Source organism: Dermacentor variabilis, chromosome 6 (genome assembly GCF_050947875.1).
Source record: "Dermacentor variabilis isolate Ectoservices chromosome 6, ASM5094787v1, whole genome shotgun sequence".
NCBI lineage: Eukaryota > Metazoa > Arthropoda > Arachnida > Ixodida > Ixodidae > Dermacentor > Dermacentor variabilis.
In genome coordinates this window covers 100,303,740-100,331,246 of record NC_134573.1, presented here as the reverse complement: position 1 = coordinate 100,331,246, position 27,507 = coordinate 100,303,740, and the positions used below count along the sequence as shown (strand labels likewise).

General features: G+C 44.7%; 1 protein-coding gene and 1 pseudogene across 2 annotated transcripts; both read right to left on the bottom strand.

Annotated features, from left to right (window-relative positions):
- Window positions 1-8,059: 8,059 nt before the first annotated feature.
- Window positions 8,060-10,445, bottom strand: LOC142586233 (uncharacterized; annotated as a pseudogene).
- LOC142584951 (uncharacterized) lies at window positions 8,060-14,375 on the bottom strand. Of its 2 annotated transcripts, XM_075695319.1 has the most exons (5): window positions 14,095-14,369; window positions 13,822-14,001; window positions 13,380-13,506; window positions 11,958-12,188; window positions 8,060-10,620 (listed from the first exon to the last, which is right to left on the bottom strand). In XM_075695319.1, exons 1-5 carry the CDS (start codon window positions 14,286-14,288, stop codon window positions 10,609-10,611), a joined length of 744 nt encoding a protein of 247 aa, XP_075551434.1. In that variant the 5' UTR covers window positions 14,289-14,369; the 3' UTR covers window positions 8,060-10,608. The 2 variants fall into 2 exon arrangements, with proteins under 2 accessions (XP_075551434.1, XP_075551433.1); XM_075695318.1 differs by lacking the exon at window positions 8,060-10,620 and having other exon boundaries at window positions 11,518-12,188; window positions 14,095-14,375.
- Between the last annotated feature and the right edge of the window lie 13,132 nt (window positions 14,376-27,507).

The window sequence follows — 27,507 nt, the reverse complement described above, 5'->3', positions numbered from 1 at the left end:
CTACCTCCTGTCTGTGCATGTTCTGAACTTCTCAGCAAACACCAGGTGTGTAAAAGTGCCCTTGTGAACTTGCAGCTGCTACAGTTATGACAGTGTGAAGTGCCAATGATCATATATGATTGGGCTATCTAATGAGTCGCAACTGTCGCATGCAGTAGTGTAGACCTTGTAGCACCATTGCTGTTGTTGTTATGTTTACATGGAAATTGACCTAGTACATACTTGTAACACGCTCGGTGCATGGCTGGACCAGCAGCCATCTTCACCACATTCTTCACAGGTCCAGACACTGCTAAGATGACTTCAGAATCACCCCCCCCCCCACCCCCCACGTGCACCAATGCATCTTGAATCGCCAAGCCAGCTCAAATTCTGGCGACAACGACCTTGTAGCCACCAATTTGGCTCAAGAAGTCCAAGAACACGATCACAAGTTGAATCCCATTTTTAACTAAATCGTGCTCCCCGGCTTGTGCCACTCAACCCTACTCAACACTCCTAGCATGTTCCTTTGCACTTGTGATCACCCCGACTTTGCACATTGGTGCCACTGAACAATACAAGAAACGTCTGAGGATTGCATCTGTCTTGCATCTGCCTCTAGGCCCCCGCCTCGATGCTGCAGTTATGAAACATTCTGAATAAGTTCCTAAGAAAAGCCATTGATAGAGCATATGGTGGTGTAATGTTGAGGTAGCAGATATTTCCTGCATTGTTGCAAGTTTTCAACAGTTTGCACGATATGATGGCATCGGCAGCTGCAACCAGGTGGTAATGCCCTAAAAAATGAAAACAATCTGATGCAAACAAGACATGCTGCTCGCGTGAACAAACAGTTCAATGATATAGAATACACACCACAGAGGTATCCAAAAAAAGGCACCTTTTCTTGTTTTTCCTTTAACGCGATAGCGTTAAAGGCCCCATGTCACAGAAAATCTGACGGTGAGATGTCGTTTTGACAAAAATTTTAGAACCACACATACCCAGGGCCCTTCATGTGGTGCAAGGAAGTTACTGAACTAATGAATTTCTCACGCTAAAATACATTGAAAAATTGTAAAGTACAACTTGCACACAACCTACAGATATGATATCAGCGGATTTCAATTTAAATATACGAGAGAACATAATTCTGTTATGCGAACACTCAAACAAACTCCTGTTCTAGTGTTTCTACCATTCATAGACTGGCCACAGCGTCCGTCATTTACGTGCGAATATCTTGGAGGCCATGGAGCGGCACGCATGGTTCCTTGCAACACCTCCAGATGGCGCTCGCCTCCGCCGCATGGCGGCCCGCGCAAGAGGTCGCATTTCTACCAGAAAATTCTTTGTGCATAGCATTCGCCGTGAGCGTTTCCACAGTTACATACGCTGCAGCTGGCAGGAAGTGTAAAAAGAAATCGGGGATCTTTCGATGCTATCATGTCCCCCTCTTAAAGGCAGAGCTTAAGCCTACTCCAATTTTTTTTTTATTGCCAAAAAGAAAAAAGAGCTATTTGATATAAAGCCATAAATTCTTCAGCATAAGAGATGAGCATTAAATAGGACACCGTTTGTGTCCTTTCTGGAAAATTAGGTTGCCACACAACAGAGCCAGCTGTTGACAAAAGATGTTCGTAACATCTGAAGGTGCAGAAGTGGTTATTAAGGGGGCAGTAATATCCTGCTGTGGGCAGGGCAACTGTACCGCTCTACTTATATACCTTAATGCTTTAACCCCCAATCCCGAGCTGTACTGTCATGGGAGTTTGTCCAAGAACCAATATCGCCTATGACGAGTCACACTCATTCAGCCCAATGTTGTGCTGCTCCCACCGCCAAAAACGAGTTGCGGTCGGTAATTGCCTTTGGCTTAAACTTTCAGCATTGGAGGGGTGTGGAAGTCTGGAAAAAACATGTAGTCAAGTAAAAAGAATCAAGTAATATATTTGCAGAATCATAATGACAGAAAAATCCATGGCTACATTTAACAAAAAGGGAGGTAAATTTGGTACATTTTTTAGTAATTATTTGGGGGGTTAAAGGGTTGGCCTATTTTGTCTCAGAAGAGCGTTTGCCAGCTCAAAGTGTTCTCAGGTAGTTTACCTTCCTTCCAAAGATGTAGCTCCATGATGTTTAGTTCGCGATTTGACAAGAAGCGGTGCGTACAATTTAATGTTGCTGGCAGCAAATGACATTGCTTCAATTTCTCTTTTCATGGGTTTTCTGAAGTTTTCTCAGAGCTTTTCAAAGCACTTTCATTCTTGTGCTCACCGAACTCACAGCAAAGCTCACAGAGTAGTACAATTGTAGCTTGCAAGCAGTCACTCCAGCGTATGTAGATTTAGGTGCAGGTTAAAGAAGGCCAAAATTAATCCACGGTCCTCCACTATGGCGTACCCCATAATGTGGTTTTGGCACGTAATGCCTCGGAATTTAAATGAAATACTGTGGCAGTTTGGTCGTTTTGGAAGAAAAATACTTATACAGTGATGCATGCTTTTATTTGCTAGTATAAGTTTTGATGTGAAAAGGTTGTTTGTCAACAGGCTTTCTTTAGTGGCCACTGAACACAGCCGTATGGTGGCAGTGGAATCCACCAATTAGCAAAAGTGTTGAGTTGACACTGGTATTAAACAGTTTGTAAGCACGGTTGCACACACACATCAAGTAGTCATAGTAATTGCAATGTACTGTAAAGCCAGCAGTCACCGAAGACAAGAAGAGCAAGGTGTCTGTTGTCTCGATATGGTTGTTACCGGCCAAATAACCCTCCCCGCCCCACCCAAAGTTCCCCCGACTCTTCATGCGTAAGCACAGTGACATACCCTACTTTTCACATCACTGCAACTGCAGGCTTGGAGCATATGGAAGTTTTACTATTCGTCACCTTCTCCAGTTTTAGGCTTCTAAATTTTGATTCAAGGTATTCTATAGCTTTGTTTGTGTATACTCTTGCACTTGTTAGATCTTTCAATATTTGTGTGCACCAGATTTTTTTTGTTGTTCTTTCCTGAATGTTGTCTTTCTCTGAAACTGCAGCGTCTTGCATCGTTTCTAGCAGCATGTAAAAATGTCCTCAGGATCCCACATTGCCATTATCAATGTGGGAAGTTACAGTTAACGTTGATGCAGTGTCAAGGCACATTGCACATAAAATTTGTGTTCTGCTCAAGTCTGCTAATGTTTCAACTGAACCCTACGTTGTTAGGTTAAGTGTGTGCTGGCAGGTCTTGTTCCTAAGCTTTCACACATGTTTAATGAACTCCAAGAAGTCTAAGCTGATGCAGGGCTGTCTACTGTGCCATCCTTCACGGCCACTGTGTGCTTAAAACGAATGAATAGTTATGCAAAACAACTTGCCTAAGGTTTGGCAATAATGGGACATCCCACAGCATAATTAGTTTTCAGGTAATGTTTTCATGCAATGCTGACAATAAAAATTATTTTAGAAGTGATTCTTCACATACATCCCAGCCATTTTAACTGTTCAAGAACCAGGATCCTCCGCTCACAACCAATAGTAGCGACCCAAAGCATCAGTAGCTTCACACCAATGAAGCCCAATAGCCGAGGACTATAGGAAGATTTAGAGGACAAGACATACAGCAAGCATTTGTCCCGTCCGTCTTCCTTTGGCCTTGTGCTTTTGCTCCAGAGTGTCATCAGATATGCTTCACCGACTGGCCAAAAAGAATATGCTTCTTGAAGTCAGTAGTTGTGGGGAACTGGACACGAATAAAGGCTTGACCTATGTGCAACTATATCATCCACGAAGCACCTCTGCACAGCACCTGTTTTGGCTTCAATTGCATGCACTGCTGTTGCTTTATGTGCAAAAGTAGAACATCCTGTTTTAAAGCCTTCAGTAAAGATTCTTAGAAAACGCACATTGACAGCTGTGGTTCCTGCAACACATTTTGAACACAATAAGAAAAGTTTCGCATCCTGTAGACAGTGAATCCATGAACATGCCAGCCCAATATTCTGCTGCATGCAGCAGGAGACCCACAATCTCGCATCGCATAAGAGATTGCTCACTCTCGCCTGAGGTTTTCAAGGACTCCTCTATTATGATTTACCTATGATGTCTTGAATAGCGGACAACAGCCCACAGATGCCAGTCATTAGTCAATCCTTCGTGACCATGCACTGAGGGAAAGATCGCAGATGCATGCGCACTCCTCCAATCTTCTTGCAAACTGGGAAACTGAGGCTGCAAACATGTACGTCCCCACCCCTCCTTCGGCCTGTCACCGTTCCTTTGCCACTCTCTGGCAGCTTTGTCAGGTGTCAACCTTGAGTCAGTCTTTTCCACAGTGCACTTAAGGTAACCACCTTAAGTGCACTGTGGAAAAAAGTGTGAGAACAGAGCAATAAGCAGGGCATTGCTCTTGGCATTGCTCTTGGCAGTGAACCAGCTTAGGGTAACATGTTGAGGAGGAATGGGAAAGGTAAATGTTGCACTCTTTATATCTCCATTATTGGTAGGTCCTTTCACAAATTTGTGCAGGCGTATATTCGTTGAATGGCATCACACTCACGCCGTGGTGTTCTCAGTATTTCAGCGTTCCTCCAACATGACTACTTCAGTTTGTTATTGCTTCATGCTGCTGCCTTTTTGGACTGCAGAGCCATGGTTGTGTAGCGATTCCTTCTGCTTAATTTCATGATGACACTTACTATGCACCGTTCACAACCACCCGCTCCCATTGATAATGGGGGCAGAGCGTCACTCTGACAACTAACAAAGTGCAAAAGTAATAGCATCTGGCGTCACTACCAAATCCCAGCCCTGCACGTTTGGCTGCCTTTCCCAATTCTTTTCTGTGGCTATGTTCAGAAGCTAAATTACCCACCGAGTTCTTTGCACGTAAGGGACTGTTGGCACCCCGTTTGGTGGCTTAAATTGTAAATCAAGCTGGTTTTTTTTTTTTTGCTTCCTTCCTTTAGTCCAATGTGAGGTCTTAAGGCTTTTCCTTCTTCTATCCCTCTTCCCATTTTTGTACTGTCTACAACGTATAAACACAGATAATGCCTGCTTCAATAACACACAACTAACACAATAACAAACAGTCTCAGGTCTAGGAATCAATTATGTACTAATTGTATTTTCATAAGGCACTTGTCACACCACCATGTGTTTACTGATCTGCATTGCTTTTACCCAGAAATGTATCACCTCAACAAGAAAGTTGTCGGACAAGGACACTTATGTGAGCCTAGACAGACAGTATTGTTTTTTAACTGCCACAGAAACAAATGCTGTTATGTCCTTTTATTGTCTACTTCACCATTCATAGTCTTTGTCATTCAGAGTCTGTTAGATTTCATTAGAATTCCGTTTGGACCTTCCCCGAATGTGATTCATGGAACTTGTATGTCATTGCATAAGAGCACTACATGCACTATTGAAGTGAATTATAAGTCAATACATATGAGTAATACCAATTGTGAAAAGCCGCTAAACAGTGTGAAACACTGTTTTGGAACAGCCAGTGTGCTCATGTCAATGCACACAGTTTATTTGATGGCTAAGCTCCTATGGCCACTTTGCCACGGTTCACTCAAATGCAAGCATCTGCGCACCCATGCAAGGAAAAATTGTGCTATGCTTGCAACAATGTGTTGTTTGGCAGTGTCTTGTACTTTCAGTTGTCGCTTCATACCAGGATGTGAGCTGTCGTTGAAGTGCTGTAAACTATGCACTGTGCTTTAAATGCATCTGGCCTCGCCCTGCACTGTTTGGAACGTGCCTCAGTGAAAGGAAGTGTATTCAGCTGTGTTTTTCTGTATTTATATGAATCTCTTAGTTGTGCATTCTTGTACCTAGAGGCTTTCTACAAGAGCATTTCTTTGGAATAAAACTGAATGATTACAGCTATGAGCCCCTTCGTGTTCTCTTTCACAAGTGCCGAGCAACCGTAGGAACTTTGTAGATTCCGCAAGGGAACTGCAGTTGAAACGACAGCTCGCATTCTTTTCTCTTGAAATATAGGAGTCCCACCGTTCATCATGGAGGGCAATGTCTAATTCCTGAACACACTCAAGATATCCTCTAATTTTATACTCTTTTAATTGAGCGGCATCAATTCACTGACAGCATGCATGCAGTAAAACTTAAATGAAGCCAGTGGTGGCACACCAATGTGATCATGAATGTTTTTGAAAGAATGCTGTAGCACTTTGTTCTGCATTTCAATGCTGCATATGTTTCATCATGTGAAAGGCATCACTGGAGAGTCACTTGTCACCGCCGAGTGCTGCTTTTCCAACTAGCCGATTGGCGAGCAAGAAAACAAAATTGCTCAAGTCTTGTGCACTGCACATAAGCTCGGACAGCCTTATCTAAATATGCGCCTTTCAAAAACTGCCTTTAAGCACTTGTTGAGCTACTATTCTGCTTCATGGCTGGCATGAGCACTTAGAGTTCCAAAGCAAGTGCCAGTGATGACTGTGACACAAAGCTGTGGTGGTTACGATCACTGGAAATTCCAGCGCCGGACATGTATACGGAAAACACCAGCCAGGGAATCGGTCAGTTGAAAAGCTGGACATGCGCGGAACAGGTAGTGAAAATGTTCTTTAGCTGTGCCAGAAGGTCCACGAAGTAATGAAAGTTCTACGAGGCATGTAGTATTACATCACGAAAGCCATTGCTACAGAAATATGCAAATCAAGATCTGAGAGTTGCCTTGTACATCTTTTATACAGCTATGTTCGCTTACACTAGTTGCAAGCTTCACTCTTAGTGCTTCACACTGTCTCATTCGTTTTTATTTACAGATACTGCAGGCCTGTTTCAGGCCCATGCAGGAGTGGTGCAATCAACAAAACACAACAAATATGAGTACAAAGTACAAATATTCTAAATTAAACGTACGCTGAGCACAACTTAACCTATCACTCCAAAGGACAATGCAGTTCGTGAGTCACACTGTGGTCATTACTCTAGGTGTGATCAAGCATGACTGGTTGGGTTAAAAATAGGAACAGCAGGTTAAAGCAAAAAAGTAGCTATTGCAACGAAAGGTGCCAAAGGCCATCTAAAGTAAGACCAGAGAAGCATGGAGTTCAGGTAGAATGTTTAGATCACCCTTCTGGGAACGCTTTCAGTTTCCGCTTGGTGCAAGAAGGCGACTCAAATAGACGACCTGCCTGCATCTCCGCAGTCATGCCAACTGTCTAGTTTATGAACCAACACTGCAGCTGGGTCTGTCTAGCTCGTGTTTACCAGTTCAACCCCCCGAATGGTATGTACATATTTACCAGTTTTCTAGCCTTTGTCCAATGAAGAACATAAAAATTGCATTGCAAGAGTAATCCTGCATGTGTATAGAGTGAATGGATTGCATTCAATTTCTGGGCTCTGATGCACCAACTTTTACAGCGAGGCTGTGTAAGGGAGTTCCACAATGGTTTTGGTGGGGCAGCGACAATGTCAGTATCAAGGAGGAACAGGCGAATTGTACAGAGTAGAGCGCACTCTACTCTGTACACAGTAAAGCCAGAGCAGCATACAGGAATGAACATCCATTATGGGAGAGAGTGTGGAAGTCCTACCAAGCTCAGGTGTTAAACATTTGAAAAGTGAAGGAACTGCACCATGAAGGAACTGCATTGGATATAGTAAAGCACTTGCAGTCTTGGGGTTGTTTCGGGTAATTCCTTAAAGTGTGCACAAGACCTCGAGTGCAACAAGGGTTAAATTGAATAAAAGTGCAAGAGACAAGTCAGACAGAAGGAAATGGACGAAGCGCACTGAATGTAATGAATAATTTCAATGCACCTTGGATAGACATTGGGCAGTAAGCCAGAAGGTATGAGAACTCATATTTGCATAGATTTACAAAGGTTTCCTTAAAAGTACAGCAGCTACAGCAGTGTATTATGTGAATTGAATTTCCTTGTTATGCAAATTTCAGATGCATCTATTTAACCTGGAACCCAACGAAAACTAACCATATAATGCGAAGGCATTATATGGTTCACAAGGTGTGAAATCTGGCATTGTCAAGACCAATGATGATCCAAAAAGTCCAAATGGTCTACGTGACCCAATAGAGGCAGTTGATGAAGTCAATTAAGACAGGTTTAATTATATAATTCATTATGGCACATGAACCCACGACCTCTGGTGTTAAGGCACAATTAATTGAGATACAGTTAAGGCATTCGAACCCGCGACTTTTGGTGCTAAGGTGAATGTAATGAAGGCAGAGTTAAGGTTGAGTTATTTAAAGAAATTTAACCTACGACCATTGTTGGGAATCAAGTCCTCAACAGTTAGTGGGAATCGAACTCACGACCTCGGATATTAATTAAGGTGAAGTTAAATTACGATTGAATTAGCATAGGCATTGCGCGGTGGTGACAACGCTTTATCATTCATCTACATAGGCATAAGCAGGTGCTCCTTTTTTATGATGTCTCTATATACGGTAGTCATATTTAAATTTTGCGGAATTTCCTCTGGCAGATAGCATAATTCTTGAGCTGGATTATTCAAAGAAAGAGACATTACTAGCATGAGAAATCGAAACACAGATTCAACTAATTAGCAAAAATTGCAAATTAACTTATTGATTATTTTACGGCATATATGGCAATTCACGAATTGTAGCCGGTGGATTTGCAAGCTGTAGCCACTTGAACCAAATCTCCAGAATGACACCAGTTTCGATATATTTCCCGAAGTGTGGGACAAAACATATGGATATTCCAGTTACTTTTGTGCTTCAACACATGATACAGCATTTTGTTAAAAAAGTAGGCGGAGCAAAAGTGCATTTTTATGGCGAGTTTGATGGCACACGTCTCTGAACTGGTGTCACTCTGGAAATTCATTCCAAGTGGATTCGTCTGGCAAACTCAGCAGCTACAATTAGTACATTGCAATATGTACCATAAGGTAATTAATATGCGAGTTAGTGATTTTTGAGCCAGTTGAATGTGTTTCAATTTCTCATGCAAATAATGTCTGCCGCTGAATAATCCAGCTCAAGGACAAGAATTTATGTCAAAATTCGGAAAACTTATATATGATCTCCCCGTATAGTTGGCATTGAGTACAAATGTGTAATACAGCATCACCAGGGCCATGGGGTGCACCTTCTTGTCGTGATGTTTGAGCAAGGGGCAATCCTTCTACTCGTACCGATACTGCAGCAATTGAACGCTTCATCGTAAAACACCTCATTGTTAGAGAAATCAATGACAGGCATTCTTGACATGGTCTAGTTTCGTAAGTACTTGACAGCCGTAGAGTCCATGTCACCCATGAAGATTTTCTTGACCATGTGAAACCAGATGACTCACAGTTCGGTTTGTTCCCCACCAGTACGTGGTGGCCGACCGTATCTCTGAGCAGAAAGTTTGAAAAGTGGTTAAAGTTGCAGATAGTTCCTCGACTAATACAAAAGGGAAGCATAGCATGTCCCCAACCCCCTCTCCCGAAAAAGAAGTCATTTCCAACAATCAGGGGCAGACGCCACTTCCATGCAGTTCTTGTGCACAAGTTTCTCAGTGAGACCGTACAAGTTTTACATGGTCACAAATTTCTACTTGGTTTTCATCAAATTCAAGGTTTAAGAGTTCAAGCATGGCATGAATTAGGTGAGCAACTCCACTCATGTAGTAGGCAGCCAAGGCGCTGTGGGGAGCATCGAAGAGTGGCTGTGTGTTTTTACATACACATCTGATTATCAAAAACTTCAATAGCTCTGTGCAAACGTTTATCATTGAGCACGAGAAATCTAAAGTGAGGATCGGTGAGCTACTTTGGAGTGGAGACAATGCTAGTTAATGGCAATACTGGGTTTTCCCAGAGCCAATTGCAGAAGGATTCTTCCGCTTGTCATTTTGTACCTTTCCAGGCTTTTGCTTGGCCATTTTCTTGTAGGCATGCCGACTACGTAGTCCTGGACGGCTGTATTGTCCTACAACTTGAACTCAACAGTCACGACGCCAGTCTGCTGCTCCCACTTTGAAGTATTCCAGAATTTGGAGCTGGCCATACAAATAGCTGATAAGATGGAAGAAATACCATGCTGTGGCACTTGTAGACCAAATAGATGAGCAGTTTAGTTCTCGAACAAAAGCCACTGAATGTCTGAATGTAACACATCAGCAGCTTCCATTGCTCCAGCTGCAGTCACAGATGGCATGGACGTAGGGGATGCGTGTGTCTTGAGTGTGAAGAGAGATTGCGGGGACTCTGTATTGTTTGGATCCAAGTTCAAATCTACTTTCACGACAAATGTTCTGAGCCTCTCCGTTGCCTCCTGTGGGAAGCACATTTAGCACACTTACTGTTCCGTTTGTGAATGTGCTGTAATGCAGTGCCCACAGCAGACGGGATTGTAAATTTTCGGATACTCTTCTTCGTGATCTTCCTTTTCGCCCAGCATCTGTTCTTGAAGTTTCGTCCGTTCTAAATTGGCTGCCTCAAGTTCCTCCATGCTCTCATTAGACTAGTTGGGTCATTTTCGTCGTCTGTACCAACATTATGCAGCCTGTCCCCTGATATTAAGGTATCATCAACAAAATATAACTCGAAGAGGTGCGGCAGAGGTCCCTTATTTTTGCTATTGCTGTTGCTGTCGTCCTTGCGCCTTCTCCGAGTCAGGCATGCTTCTGTAAAGAATGAATCGAAAATGCCCCCTTAAGTTGGGTCGTTGAAAAGCAACCCTAACAACACAAAATAATGACGTACTGTTACAACTGGCAAAAAAAAAACAAGTACAGATACACGATAGAAATATAATCCCACCAGGCTGCCTCCTTACGACTAAGTTCAGTGCTACTGCAACCCCACAACTTAGGACAAGCAGAAATGCTACCACTTTGGATCTTTTTAAATAAAATGTGTTGCATTTCAGAGAGAAAGTTGATAGTACCGATTGTTGGAAGCAGAATCTGGTTTAGTACCTCAGAGCTTCTAAAGAAGTGTTGAGAAAAGTATAAAATAAATTGAAGCACTAAATTTACTTAGTCACAACTCTGCACCATGAACAAATATTTAAGCTTTGTATCTAAAATAATTTGTTCACGGGCTAGTAGGTACATTTTCTTGAAAAAATGAGTTAGTGCAGTAAACATACAGGCCATAAGGCAGCACAAGCCATGTAGCCATAACAATGCAGCACCCGCTTACATCGTCTGTGCTTCTGTATCCTGCATGCTTGCACAAACTCCATTTTGAATAACTGTATCTGTTCAAATTTTGATGGGTGAAATAAAAGGAATTTGCTCCATGCAGTTGACGAATTTTAACCTCTTTTAAATGTAACAAACCTCATCAATTGAAGTGCTGAACAAAATAATTTGAAATTAATGTTAACTACCTGAATAATGTTAACTACCTGAAACTGCACAATGGGTTATGAGGAATGCAGTAGTAGCGAGCTCCTCATTAACACGTGCCACTGGAGCTCTTTAACGTGCGGCCAAAATATGGCACACGAGCAATTTTGCATTTTGCCTTTATTGAATGCGGGGCCACGGATGGTGCGGCCACTGTAGGCATGTGATACAAATGTCACAACACCATTTGGCAGAATTCCTATCAAGAACTTCAAAGTATAGCAACCTTTATAGAGTGAAAACAGTGCCCTTTTTTAGTTCTACAGTAGGTAACTTTTCAGTTTGAATTTCCGTGCAGTCTATAATATAGCGGCAGCGAGGATACTGCAACTTAACACTGGCTTTCATTGACGCCTGAACAACAGAAAGAGAAGGATCAAGTATCCACTCCTTCATCACAGTTAGCAAGTGGACCAATAAAAGAAAAATATATGCGGCTTACTGCTATGCGGTGAAAACCAAAAAGCACTATGAGGCTTGTGAATGATATGCCAAGCTTCAGTTTCATCAAGAAAATGACGAGCTTCTGCGAAATTGGTGCATCGACCCACCAAACATTTATGGATGAAAGTACAAACATCAGCAAAAAAGCAAACATCAGTACTAACGCCACAAAGTTCCCTGAAGGCATGTGTGCACTCAATGAGAGAGTCGTAACCAAGGGACACGCAACCGCACTCTTCTGATCCAGTGCTTGTCGTCAAAGTGGTTGGCACTGCTTGTACAGCTGCATCAATGGTGTTTGAATGGCGCACTTGCGTACACGCCGAGCCTCCTGATGACACAGAAAGGAACAGGCTGCAACAACCGCTGCTTTGATCTTCTTCTGTTTGCGTCATCTGGAAGTATTAAACAGCTAATTATTACATGTTTTAATTGTTACTTTATTAATAGAGGACTGTGGTATAAAGTTTTGGAAATAGAGACGAGAGAGAAAGCAAGTCAGTTAAAACTTATATGCAGACACAAAGCTGAAATCATGCTTCCACTGTAAGCACCCCTACTCACCACACGTGTACAAGTACAAACACTATAATGGCTGCATTACTCAATTCACGCCCTGAAAGTTTTTGATGACTGATGACACTCCAAACGTGATGCAAATCAAAGCAGTAAGCACTCAAGTCGTCAGTACAGTGATTTGAGTAATAAAGAAACAGAAAGCGTGCCAGAAGTTGTTTCGTCCCTACATATTGTGCTGAGTGGAAGCTATCAGGAAAAAGAATTATTATATAGTACGACCTTACCACGAATGTACTTTTATATGAAGTGAGCACAAACATTGTGCTTCAAGCAAACCTATCTAGGAATATTGAAAAGTGAACTTTTTTTCGACAGGAACATCTGTCTCACATTTTCACTATGCATAAGCATTTGTTTGGTATATCCACGAAGAGAAGTTGAAGCAATCAAGTTTTTTTGGACTATGAACTGTTTTCATGCCACTCATTAACATCTAGCATCACATTCACTAGCTTCTAGTGGAATGCACTTTGCATGTGAAGTTGTACAGGCGCACTTTTTATTACTAAGAATTGATCCTGAACCCGCACACTTACGGTAGGCAGGTCTGTTACTGCTGTGTACTGGCATAGAGAACCTTGTATGTCCTTACATTGGCACAATTGCGGCAAGTGAAATAATAGCACTAGCCTCGTTTACGTAGAACAATGGTATAAGGACATTAACTCAAGGCGAGAGACAATTTTACCTGCACTAAGATTCTCACCTCTTCATTGGAAACATGACAGTTTTTCACTCATGTTGCTAACATAACTTTTATTATCTAGCTCGACAAGTTAATATTTTATAAGTGCGACTGCTTAAGGTACAACTGGTATCTGTGACATGTTAGAGTAATATATTTTGCACATACCATGCATTCATTTATCATGGCAGAAAATCGCACCATTAGCCTTGTCTCAGAGCTGTATGGTTTTACGTGCCGCATTAATAAGTTGTAAAGTAACTGCAATCAAGGTACCCCGCCTCCCCGTAAAGCCCATATTAAAGGAATACAGGGAGCTTACCACAGATGCAAAGGCAATGGGCTTCTCAGCAATACCAAGAAGCAACTCCTCCTGCGGCAAAGCTTCACCGGATGCTGCAGTGTGTATGGGTGGCCCTCCCACAGCTGCTGACCCACGCAGCTCCAGTCTAGCATGGTCAAAGATACATGGTATGCAATGAGATACTGCAGTGTAAGCATGCCTGGCACATTCAACTATGCAAACAAAATGAGCTTCCCCGCATAGCTCATGCAATGTTTTTTTTTTTTTTTTTTCACTGTCGGAATGCGGCTATCGCGCATGCTTGCCCTTTAATTCTTCCCCCTAGTTTAGGACCAATGACGCAGTGCGCGTGCTTAGCGTGATGACGGCGACGAGGTAACGAAGAAAGCCCCCAAAAAAGCAAAGAATACCGTAATGAAAATCAGGATTATAAATGTAGCCTCAGAACATTCTTACTCACTGCTGAAATCTTTCAGGCTTCGTTGCTGGTGCCACGTCATCGCCTTTCCCATAGCACGCAGGAAAAATCGTAGGAACGTAGGCAGGGTGTCGGTCTATCGAGCTTCTCTCGTTGCCGACGAAGTGGGCGCTGCATATACGGGTTCGATTCTTCACAGGTTGCCAAAGGCCTCCTTCGGGCCTAAAGAAAGGCAAAGTTCATGATCGCTATGAGCAAATTTCCAGTGACACCAAGAAAAAACTTTTTTAAAAAATGAAGAGCGTCTTTGTTTACCTCGCCCGTCGCACGGCCAGGATCCAGCGCTCCCGTCGTTCCTTCTCGTACGACTTCCAAGGAAATCCATAAAATTTTATCCGTGGGAGCTTACCGGCGGTGTTTCGGTAGCTGTTGTGGCAGCCGTACACGCAACAGTAAACAGTTCCATTCTTGCTTGACCGCGATTCTGCACCGTTCTTTCGAAGTGCCATCGTGCCATCATGCACTCGCCCGCACGCGCTTGGCAACGACTGATTAGTGGCGCTCTGCGTCGCATGTGGCGCCACTTGTACAGCTCAAAGCCATAGAGTTAGTAGAACAACTGCTCAAAGCTGCTGCAGCTGCAGTATTAGCCCCGAGAACGAACTACAGGGGCGCTGCGAGCGCCGCTCGCGTGACGTCAGGGCAATGACTCGCGCCTGTCGTCTGCTACAGTTCGAGCCGTGTCCTGGCGCTTTCTGCGGTGTTTTCGCTTGTTCGCCCTCGTTCTCTCTGCTTGTATACGTATGGCGGTAATCTCAAATATATTTTTACGACGTCTTCAGTCACGAAAATTTATTCAAAGAGCTTATTTCTTAGACGACAATGCGCTCCCAAAGGCAACGCTGCAGTGCCAGCCGAAGGAGCGTAGACCAGCCCATCGCGGGTTTTTCATGCGCGGATCGACAACTGCAAATACATAGCATATAATAATACCGTTATGGTACCATACCTGCCGCGGTGCTACAAGTACGTCACAAACGCTGGCTATATATGACCTCTACAACAGTTACCGTGATTTTATAATCCGCTAAAACAGGTTTGCTCATGACGAGTGGTTCGTGGTGTAATATCGAATTTTTGCATTTCTTCAAGGAAGCGCTCGGCAGTAATACGAGGACTTAACACTGCAGCTTAGATTCTACAAGCACTACTTGCTTCTTTAACTGCTTCTCAAAATTAGGTGGTTCTTCGCGTGTTTATTTTAAGTGGCGGTAACTTGAAGTAAAGCTAATGAAGGCTCACAGCTATTTGCAGAATACGAAAAGGAATGTACCAATATATATTCCCTTTTCCGTGCTACACGTTCAACTCACTCGAGAAATTTACTGGTGCTTGTTGCTCGAGGAATATACATGACGAATCTGTTTGGCGAACTGACACAGGCTGCTCGGCCCAAATTTTTTAGTGAAATATGCCTTTTGGACCGTATGGCTGCAGCCGGAAAGAAGTCGAAGCGTCAAGCATTAGTAGTATGGGACAATGTGAAGATATCATAATTTCCCGGTGGAGGGTCAAAAAACAAGTGATATATGTAAGGCTTGTGGTGTTTTCTTTAGGAAGGTTTGCTAGGTTCTCTTTTATGTACTGATGAAGCGGATAGTTCTCCGTTTGTATAATTAAACAACGCTGCATCGAGGCATGGTGAGGCAGAAAAACCTTGAATTTGCCTTTTCTAGGCAATCTAAGCTGCGCTGTAGTCGAGAATACTTAGGCATTCCAATTGGTGCCGTAAAAAAAAATGCCACTATGGTTTGAATTCTAAGTTGTAGTGAACTGATGGGTTTCGCATGCAATGCGTGCCTCGCCATACCGACAGTTGGTTGCTACCGTTGAAGTTTGAAGTTTAGTTTCTTTCTTAATTTCTTCTTCGGCACACCCCTCACTTCCTTGCGTGAGGGGTGTGCCATATATTGTCAATAAAGGCTACTGAGAGCCACCATGAAACATTTCATCGCTTGCAATTGATTGGCTCTCGATCTTAACCACGAAACATTTCTCACAGGTGATTGCTACTATATGTAAATGCTCTACATGACGCGCCGTCGTGTTAGCAGGCATGAGCAATTCGTTTTTTGGAGGCCTGTTTCAGAGAGGGGTGAAAATAACAGCAAACTTTTTTTCATAAGAAATGCGCGCCTCTCTCTTTTACGCATTAATAAATGCCCATATTTCACTAGAACAACTCACCAGAGTAATAAGAATCATGATGACAGTTTCGCTGGGCAGTGCCTTTCTAACACAGTTAACATGTTGACGCCAATTACCAAGATTTTTCTTCCATGTAAAATGCAATGTCTCTCATAGCTAAATACTAAGGGAATGTTAAGTGTTTAGCGAAGCATCACGCACAACTTCGCGTGTTGAATTTGCAGAAATTCTTTTTACGCAAAATTTATGGACAGACACGGCGCATATATGCATTGTAAAACCAGTAGACCCCTTCAACGCTACATAACTTGCGATAATCAAGCCGCAAATTTTCTCGACTCAAACGCTTTTGAAGAAGAAATTGTGGTTCAGGCATGGCAGCAGAAACAAGCCGTCATACCCTTCAACAAGTACGGCTTGTTACGTTTCGCCTACGACGCGCGGTAAAGCCGGCGAGGATGCAACAGACGCCAGGGCTTCGTTCAAAGCGGCAGACATTTTGGCCCGTTCGGCGCCGCCGCTACGCCTCCCTGCCAAGCGCGTCCAGGCATGTTCCAATGCCACGTGTCTTCATGTGCGTGTGTGTGTGTGTATGTGCATGTTGGTGCCCACGCTTGTCGAAGCGCGGCAGCCGGGGAGAGGAGCTCCCAACAACTGTGAAGCGAGGGGGTCCGAGCGGCGCCGACACGACGGCTGCTCCACCTTCTCTTCCCATTGTGCCCGAGTGGCGCCGACACGACGCTGCGCCACCTTATCCCATTGTGCCCGAGCGGCACAGTCACGTGCTCGTCTATAGAGGGGTTCCTTCTTGCCCTCAACTGCGAGAGTATAAAAGCAGCTGCCCCCGGACGCCAAGGGGGGCTCCGATTTCTTCTGTTGAGTAACGTGCTCTCCCGTCTCTCTACTTCGGTCAACCTGACCGCCAACTCTATGCGATGTTAGAATAAACAAGTTGTTTTGTTGTTACCAGTCGACTCATGCTTTGCCGGGACCTTCGGATGCTTCCAGTTGTACCCCAGGCCGCCAGGCCAACGCTACCCTTGGGGCTTGCGACCCAGGTGCAACAACGGGCGTCAGCGCCGAGTTCCCAACAACTCGCGCCAGCGGTGCGATTACAACAGGCTCCAGCCATCCATCCCCCAAGCATACACGAAGGGAACGAACGCGCGCGGCAGCCGAGCGAGCCGCAGCGAGCGGCTTCCTGGCCGTGACGTCACTCGCGAGAGGGCGCCACTCCTAATTCTCGCCGCTAATAGAATAAAGGGCTTCGCGCGCTTCTTAATACGGGTTTGATTCGCGAAGTTGACTGTTTTTTGGTGTTTCAACCTAACGTTCGAGTCTGTTTCACGCGCAGTCCGCCGAACACGTGACGGTTTGTTCATGACTTACACTCATCCGTTGACACTGGTTTACAAGTAGATGCAGTTTTCCTTGATTTCTCCAAAGCTTTTGATCGCTTTCCGCACCACAGATTACTTCTCGAACTTGCATGCCTAAACATTCACCCTGACGTCCTCGCATGGGTTAAAGCTTTTCTTTCCTCCAGGCTCCCAGTTTACTTCCGCTAACAACTACAATTCTTCTTTTGCCCACGTTACTTCCGGTGTCCCCCAGGGCAGCGTGCTAGGTCCTTTACTTTTATTAATATATATTAACGATCTTCCTTCTTGCGTAACGTCCCGGGTTCGTCTCTTTGCCGATGATGTCGTAATTTACCGCACAATTTCCTCTGATATCGATCGCCAATGCTTGCAATCTGACCTTGATGCAATTACCTTATGGTGCTCCAAATGGCTAATGTCGCTTAAAACCAAGTTAATGACATTTAACGGCCGATAGTCTCCAATTGAAAACACTTACTTCATTAATAACAGCACGATTGAGTCTTCCACTTCCTACAAATATCTTGGCCTTCATTTCCAGTCTGACCTAACGTGGCATCACCATATAAATTTAACCCTGGCAGCTGCTAACCGTACTCTTGGAATACCTAAACGAACCCTCAAGCAAGCGCCACCACTCGTACGAAAACAGGCATATATCACAATCATTCGGCGGAAAATTGAATGTGCTGCGTCAGGTTGGGATCCCCATCAGGTATATCTAGCCTCTAACCTTGAAGCCCTGCAGAACCATGCTGCTCGATTTATTTTTTTAGACTATTCAACATTCACCAGCGTTACATCTTTAAAGAAACGTACCGGTTTGAAATCCTTGAGCCTTCGTCGAAAACATTCTCGCTTATCACTATTTCATAAAATTTTCCACCACTCCTCATTTCGTGATGATTTTTTCAGTCACCGCTAATTATCTTTCCTCGCCGCGATCACCCTAACAAAGTGAAACGCATTTTGTGTCGGTCATCAACTTTCGCTCAATCCTTCGTACCACGCACTATCATCGATTGGAACGATTTACCCCCATGGAAACTGACATAGCCAAATTTAAGGAAATAATTTGCCCTACTGTGACGTGCTGTTAAATATGTTGTTTTCTTATTAAGTGTTTCCCTGATATTTTTTATGCTTTATGAGTTGTTGCTTACTCCTGACGTTTTTATGTACGTTGATTTTTTTTTTTTTTGGTTTCTTGATTCAATATGATAACTGCACTGCCTTGTTGAGCAGAAAAAAAATCTCTTGTAAATGTTTTTCTTTTTATGTATGCTGTACCTGAATGTACACTTGTGTTTTTTTTTTCTTGTAGCCCCCCCTACCCCCCTATGTAATACCCTCCTTCGAGGGCCTTTAGGGGTATTGTAAATAAATAAGCAAATAAATAAACAAACAAATAAATAAATAAATAAATAAATAAATAAAGAAGTAGGAATGTTGTAACGTCAACGGCAACGACACTGCTTCGCTCCCAGCTGTGAAACAGGATATAAGTGGGAAAAAAGGAAAGCAGCCGTCGTTCACCGCGCCGAAAGATGAAGAAAGACGGCGAATTTGGGAGCGCAACTTGCACCGCCAAGATATAAAAAAAAAACTACTCGACGAAACATGTGCTGTTTGTGAAGTTCATTTCGACCCATCGTGTACTGTGCGAGACTATATGCACATAATAAACGGTGAAGAGATGCATACTCCACGAGGAAAGCCGCAGCTCCTGCCCGATGCCGACCTAGGAAGCGAAGCAGCGCCGACGTGACATGTTGCGAGTACAAAAGGTCCAAAGTGTGCGGTGATGAGCAATCCGACCGTCGTGAAACGGAAACAGAGGCCGATGAAGCTGCCGCGACAACGTCTGAACGTGAGCCCGGTGTGCCTGAGTATTTACTGGCTTTGAGTGTTCCCTCCATCTGAGTTGCCACCGTGTTCCCGATTACACTGGCGTTCTGTGTGTGCGTTCTCTGTGCTGACCAGGCTGCACTTCTATGTAAAATGAATCAACCAATCCCGACAGGAACGGCGTAAAAAGAAATTGCACGCGAAGATAAGCCGTTGCTCATAGTGCCTCTCTCGTAGCAGCCGTGAACCCTGAAAATGGAAACAAATTGCATGGGAACATGAGGCGCTCCTCATAGTACCTCACTCGGAGCAGCCATGCACTTTGAGAAAGGAGTAGCTGCCCATCTTTTGTACCAATAAAGAGTTGTTTTTGGCCACCACGAGTTCTCTTTATTTTGCTGTGTTACGAAATTTCGCTATCCCTGGTAACCACTACGACCGCATAATAGTGGCATCTCCATAGGATTAATTAACTCCCTAGCTTTCAGTGGATATATGCTTTCGTAAACAAAACCTCATCATATCGAACCTCTGTTCCGAATGTGTTAGTACATGCGCCACAAATGTTTGGCTCACTTGAACTTGTGAATGCGATTGGGTCCTGACCTGTATAAAAATTGTTAATGGCAGATGAATTAAGCAATTTACCCATTCACATATTTACCTCTTCTACGGTGTTCGCGAGCTTTTAGTTTAGAAATCAGTCGTGCGGCCGTTAGTTTGCACTCGTTGGGTCGGCTTTATTTTCACGCAAGCTTGAAGAACGTCCGCCTTTCCACCTTTCTCTGCGCCTTGTCTTAATTTCAGATGAAGTTTTCAGAAAACATGCTACGGAGCTGCGCGATTTCTTTTTTCGGCGCGACACCAAGCGCACATGGCTTTCTTTACTTTGAAAGTGCTCAGACTTTTGCGTTCCGTACAGCCCATTAAAGCCCCTCAATTTTTCAAAAATAGCGCCATTTTGAGATCTTTCCGCCACCCCGCTCACCCTGGCGCGTCCTCCTCCATGGCTCCTGTCGGTCGACATCCTCCGCTCCCCCATTGGCCAATCTGTGTCACGTGGAAGCAGGCGCCGCGCTTTTGTATATTTTTTTTCTTTCGAGCGCGCGCCGACCTCCATTGTTGGGCCTGCGCGACGAAAGTACGGCAGGCGGACTGACGGAGTGCGTTAGCGTAATATAATGTGTAGGGCCGAGAACTTAATTGCGATGCCATGCTGCTGCGCCTTCGGTTGCCGCAACAGACATAGCGAAGGCAAAAAGCTTTTTGCTTTGCCGTCCGGCGGGCGCAACGCAAAAAGAAGTGTGGATTCGCAGGATCAGGCGGGCTGACTTCGAGGAAGTGGCAAAGAACGCACGGCTGAGTGAAGTAAGGGCCACGGCTACTCACAACCTCTTATTTCGAGCCTAGTTCACGCCTTCCGCTTCGAAAAAGTGTGTGCTCATGCTCTGCGTGGTTTTTAGCACGCTGTTTGACTTTTTTTTTTTTTCGAATGTGCTCTCTTTGTTTCATGTAGTTTCGTCTTGCGGTGAAATGCACGCATCTGCAGCTGGCCTGTGACATAAAAGCGACTTTATTCAGGGTGTGTTTTGAGCTCCACCAGAAGTTCGCACATTCTCGACGCTTTTGCAAGGCTCAGTATGACTTACGATGCAGTCTTTTAGCTTCGAATGTACGCCCGCATGTATTGATTTGGTTTGTGGTGATTAACGTTTTTAACGTTCCGAAGCGACTAAAGCTAGGATGCAGGTCGTAGTGGACGGCTCCGGATAACTTTATCTAGCTCGCCTGGGGATGTTTAACGTGCACTTTGATCGTAGAGTCGTACGTGGGCCGGTAAATTCCTCGATGGCGTTTCATAATACTCGCGCGGGCGCTCTAGCGCTGCTTTAGAAGTTGGCGCCTCGGCGCGATTGTATTTCTTCAATAAATTTTATTTACTAGTTGTAACACCTTGTCATTATTTCGTATTATTGACGGCGCCTCCAGGGCACCAAAGCGGCAACGGGAACACCAAAGCTAGAAGCAGGGCTGGATGGGGCTCGCCGTAGCCTGTGCATGCCAAGGGGGTATAAGATCGCGGACAGCCAATTTCGCATGTGAACACTCCCTGCGACGCCTGAATTATTGTAATGTCACGTGCTCTTCAGAGGCCTCCGTTAGCCATTACATGTGCCCTCCTGGAGCAGTACTTGTTCTCACAGCCGCACACAGCCATTCCGGCTGTGTGCGGTCAGCAATCTCTCACGCACCGGCCGAACAAAAGTATCATGCAGGTACGTAAATGAACCTACGAAACCACGTACACATACTTTCACGCTGTCAACACCTGAAACTTTGGTAATTATGCGCGTGTTTGAGTACACCGCGAGCTTGCGTCGTGTTTCAGCAACACGAACTCTCAACGTCGCGCGTTTTACACCTTAAATACGCCTTGAATAATGGTCCTTTTCTCTATTTCTTCCGCAATGCCAACGCGAAATTCTAAAGGCCAGTTACCGACTGACGAAGAAAGATCTCGATTGAAAAAACTGCTCCGCAGGGCTAGAACGAACTTTTCTGCGGATTTCCTCCCGTAGTGTGTTAGCCGTCGTCTGCTACGGCAGGCCCACCACCGGCGGCGCCACCGTCGAGGCCGCGCCGAGAGGAGAAGGAGGGAAGTGAATGACGCTACTTTGGGAGATTCAGGGGTTTTACAGCCCATGCTCTAGTGGCGCCATCTAGCGGCATCGACGTGAGATGCCACACCCGCGGCCTCTCCCTGACCCCACTACCCCCTTCTAGTTCACTATTTCAGAAAAAGGTGCACGACACCTCAAACAAAAAAGTGCAGGGGGTGCCGGGCTGCACCCACCCGCTGCAAGGTTCAAGGGTGCAGTGCACCGCGGCAGCACCTTGCATTGCACCCCGTTCAATCGAGCACGGGGTGCAGGGTGCACTGCTGCACCTTGGGGAATCGAGGGTGTAGGTGCAGTGCACCGTGAATAGGTGCAGAAGGGGCAGAGAAACTTGGCTGAATCGAATAGACCTGAAGATTGAGTGCATTGCGGACGGACATACGTGCGCCGGCGACTGGCATATGGCACACCCGCTGAATGTATATATATATATATATATATATATATATATATATATATATATATATATATATATATATATATATATATATATATATATATATATATATATTACGTGGGTGTGGCTATTGCGTATAAACCGAGACCAGGCGGCTCCGAAAGGGACCAGGATATGCGAGATGAGCTCGCCTTTTTTACACGTAAAGCAACATTTATCTCGAGCAACACCTCTGTTAATGATGAGATGAGTACGCCTGGCATGAGGGGTTCTTCACTTGTACGTTTCTTGGAGTATATGGGCAGCGCGACACAGACGCGGGACAAGGAATGAACGATTCGTTGTGTTGCTTGTACGATTGTTCTGACTATACAGGTCTTGAACAATGTGATCGAAACAGAACAAATACTAGCAGATACAATTTCCCGCTGCACCCTCGTTTTGCTCTCCGCTGTCGTTCTTTTCGTTTTTTCGTCGGACGTTTGGCATTTACCGCCCGCAATATCTTGTTCGATCAGCCTTAGTCACAATGAGGAATGTAAAATTCTGCCTGCATGTTTAATAAGTGCAGTGTTATAGTAAGTGGACCTTAAAAGGGTCCTGAACCACTTTTTATCGAAGTGGCCAAAGGCATTTGAAGTGATAATAGGCTATTTCAGAAATAATTTGCCTCGAAAGGTACTTCAGTGCGTTAATTAAGCGGGGTGCCTGGCACTGCGAAGGCTACGGCGGAGTGGGACGGGCAACATAGGCGCCGACTATAATAGTAGTACACCCTAATCCGCGGTAACATAGTGTGGTGTGAAAGCTCGGGAATAACACTGCTATTTCGAAACCTCCTCTTTACCTCACAAAGGTGCGCGGACGGCGGCCCGTTGAAGTTTGCGCGACTTATCCGGTGTATATATATCTTTGCTGCACATCATGCCTGCAGGACGGCAGCGTAGGAAGGTCAACCGTAGGCGCAGCAGTTCATGACGAACAGTAGAAACAGCGCAAGAAAGCGCGCTCTTTTAACGATGCCATATAGAGAAAGAAATTCAACAAGCGGACACACCGGCCGAATGGACTTTCGTTTCCGGTTTCCGGAAACGAAACTTCCGGTTTCTTTTTCGGGCGCGCACGTTTTCAACGCCACCTGGAGCGCGTCATGGCGGCTGCGCTGATCGGCGCGGCAATTTTTTTGTTTTGTTTTGTTTCTACTGCTCAACCGCGCGCGGTCTTCGTGCGCAATCGTTTTATTAAGCAAAGATGATTGCGAACTACCTTTACAAGTCTCAATTGAATGTGTCACGTGCAATTTCATAATGAAGACGCAAGATGTCTTGTGAAATGAGGGAATGTTTATTTTGCTCTTTGTAAATGCTCGTTCCGGGCTTTGTGCATTCATCCAACGTTGTGACCCCAGGTAAGTAGCAGCTGTAGTTTCCGTATACGAAGCTCCACCGGACGACGTCAGCTGAAAAAAAAAAAAAGAATTACAATGCATGTTATATTTCGGTATTAACACCTTATAGGAACAATGCGTGTAGAGGCAAAACGTGCGAAAGTGGTGAACGGGCAGCATTACAAACAAAAGCAATTCACTTTCACATATATGACATAAAAGATACCCGACTTATTCCAAACAATACAGTACATAACATATCGCGAGAACATTCGATTTCCAAACATTCCTCCATTTCCGGGTCTTATTTTCTGTAGTTTAAGAGCGCACATACGCGGTCGACTGCGCGTTTCCAAAAGAACTTGGCTTCAACCGACACGATGGTACGCTACGTATACACAGAGGCGGCCACAACATATAGTGCATCTGGTCTAGAAAACAATTAGTCCCACTCACAGGCAAGAGCAACGGCTTGTAACAGATAATCGCCGGAATTGAAGTTAGCCGGCGGAGCCGGACTTCGATCTGGTACCAGATAAACGACGGGTCACTTGTAGACGCCGAGAACACGGGTGCTGGTCTGACCTTCGCGCTCGCCAACAGCTTGCTTGTTCCACCAGAAAGAGGGAAAGATTAAATAAAAACTCAAGAGTGTAATTGGCGGCGGCAGAGAGCTGAGCAGGAAGTAAGCGCATTGGTTTGCTCGTTACCGCTCCTGGGAATAAATGGAATGCTGCCGTTCAAGAAGGCCACCGGAATCGCTCGGCGAGATCGACGGTCGGAAGATTGATGGGGAAATATTGACGTGACATATAGCAGCATGTAGAAATGATAAGTGAGGGAGGGGGGCAGTGAATGGGATACAGAGGTTAAATACTTTTCGAAGGAAACAGGATTACACCCCTTTATGTCACATTTTCTGCGCCTGGTATGAAAGACGATCCAGAGCCCACAGTTGAGTTCTTCGAGAAGTGCCCAACCTCAAACATTTCTGCTTTAGCAGGAACTGCAGGATGAGCTTGACACTGGCCGGTGACCAAAAGAAAGAGAAAAGAACGGAGACGCGCTACAATAGCCCTCTGTCGTCAGCTTCCGCACCGCCACCGGTAGTCCACATACACCTTTTAGGAAAACAGTTGCTGCTAACCTATGTACACCTCAAGTCGATTTCCTTTCTTGCGAACTTTGGGAAAGAGAAATAATAGTTTCAACTTTCTGCATCTGACTACGAGGACGTAATCCACGCTTTCCAAATGCGGCAGCACTAAAGACAATTTTTTTAAGACGATACTTGGATAATGGGCAGTTACTGAATGCCTCCTACTCGCACACGAGTATTATCATGTTTGCAAGTTATTAGGGGATGTCGCTTATTGCGCAAGTGAACCGTGTTCATTATCGTCATCAGCTCCCATATTATGTTAGTGATTTCGGTTAATAAAATTACCTTATTGTTGTATCATCATCATCATCATCAGCCTAGTTACGCCCACTGCAGGGCAAAGGCCTCTCCCATACTTCTCCAACTACCCCGGTCATGTACTAATTGTGGCCATGTTGTCCCTGCAAACGTCTTAATGTCATCCGCCCACCTAACTTTCTGCCGCCCCCTGCTACGCATCCCTTCCCTTGGAATCCAGTCCGTAACCCTTAGTGACCATCGGTTATCTTCCCTCCTCATTACATGTCCGGCCCATGCCCATTTCTTTTTCTTGATTTCAACTAAGATGTCATTAACTCTCGTTTGTTCCCTCACCCAATCTGCTCTTTTCTTATCCCTTTTCTTATCCTTTCTCGTAATCAATGAAAGCTATATATAAGGGTTGGTTATATTCTGCACATTTCTCTATCACTTGATTGATAGTGTGAATATGGTCTATTGTTGAGTAGCCTTTACGGAATCCTGCCTGGTCCTTTGGTTGACAGAAGTCTAAGGTGTTCCTGATTCTATTTGCGATTACCTTAGTAAATACTTTGTAGGCAACGGACAGTAAGCTGATCGGTCTATAATTTTTCAAGTCTTTGGCGTCCCCTTTCTTATGGATTAGGATTATGTTAGCGTTCTTCCAAGATTCCGGTACGCTCGAGGTTATGAGGCATTGCGTATACAGGGTGGCCAGTTTCTCTAGAACAATCTGACCACCATCCTTCAACAAATCTGCTGTTACCTGATCCTCCCCAGCTGCCTTCCCCCTTTGCATAGCTCCTAAGGCTTTCTTTACTTCTTCTGGCGTTACCTGTGGGATTTCGAATTCCTCTAGGCTATTCTCTCTTCCACTATCGTCGTGGGTGCCACTGGTACTGTATAAATCTCTATAGAACTCCTCAGCCACTTGAACTATCTCATCCATATTAGTAACGATATTGCCGGCTTTGTCTCTTAACGCACACATCTGATTCTTGCCTATTCCTAGTTTCTTCTTCACTGTTTTTAGGCTTCCTCCGTTCCTGAGAGCCTGTTCAATTCTATCCATATTATAGTTCCTGATGTCCGCTGTCTTACGCTTGTTGATTAACTTAGAAAGTTCTGCCAGTTCTATTCTAGCTGTAGGGTTAGAGGCTTTCATACATTGGCGTTTCTTGATCAGATCTTTCGTCTCCTGTGATAGCTTACTGGTTTCCTGTCTAACGGAGTTACCACCGACTTCTATTGCGCACTCCTTAATGGTTCCCATGAGATAGTCCCATGAGATATACTGCTATTTAAAGATAATTCAAACACTGCAGTTTCAAGCATTCATCTCAACCTCTCCAGGAGGACCCCCATTCAGATATATTATCCCACGTATCCAGCGTTAGTTACCTGATTACCTCCTCGGCTCGTTGACAGTGTCACACAGTTTTTTTTTTCTCTTTTTTAAATAAACCCACAGAAAGCAAAAATGCGTCGTCTGGTACGGCATGCTTCAGTCGTCGGAAGCCTTGCAGTAACCACGTGATCAAAGGCTGGGTGCGCCCCTCCGTAGTGATTATTTCCTTCTCGAATCTGCGCTTCTTCGCATTCCACACGAGATAAGCATGATCCACTATGACGTTTTTTCACAGAGATCGCCGCTCCCGCTCAGCTTTCCTAAAAACGACCATCTCCACCTGTAAGAACGACCTGCACGTCAGTGGCGTTTGGGACCACGTGACTACTACTCTTGATTTACGGAAGTACTTGATCAACAGGAAACGGGGCAGCATTGCACATTGGGCGGGTTTCGAAGTCGTCTTATCGGCGATATAATCCGTTGCGTTATCTAACAATCGATTGACCTGGTGCCGTGGTCATTCAGTCAGCGCCTCTACTAAAGCAAAAGGGAAATGAAAAAAATAACATGACCAAAATGTCCCGGTACTCATTAATTTAGTGTTGAAGAACCGTTGCGTAAGCTGTCAGCAGGCGTAATTGTGCGCTCTCGTCAACGGTAATTCAACATTTATCACAGCCGCAGATGTCTTACGCAGTCATGATCCATCATCATCAGCAGCAGCAGCCTGGTTACGCCCACTGCAGGGCGAAGGCCTCTCCCATACTTCTCCAACAACCCCGGTCATGCACTAATTGTGGCCATGTCGTCCCTGCAAACTTCTTAATCTCATCCGCCCACCTAACTTTCTGCCGCCCCCTGCTACGCTTCCCTTCCCTTGGAATCCAGTCCGTAACCCTTAATGACCATCGGTTATCTTCCCTCCTCATTACATGTCCTGCCCATGACCCCCCCCCATTTCTTTTTCTTGATTTCAACTAAGATGTCATTAACTCGCGTTTGTTCCCTCACCCAATCTGCTCTTTTCTTATCCCTTAACGTTACACCCATTCTTCTTTTCATAGCTCGTTGCGTC

Coding starts and splice junctions, on each gene's coding strand:
- LOC142584951 (XM_075695318.1), bottom strand. CDS start 14,288: ATGGCACTTCGAAAGAACGGTGCAGAATCGCGGTCAAGCAAGAATGGA. Junction 13,507..13,821: donor AAGCCTGAAAGATTTCAGCA/GTGAGTAAGAAT, acceptor TGACCATGCTAG/ACTGGAGCTGCGTGGGTCAG. Junction 12,189..13,379: donor CCATTGCCTTTGCATCTGTG/GTAAGCTCCCTG, acceptor TAATACTTCCAG/ATGACGCAAACAGAAGAAGA.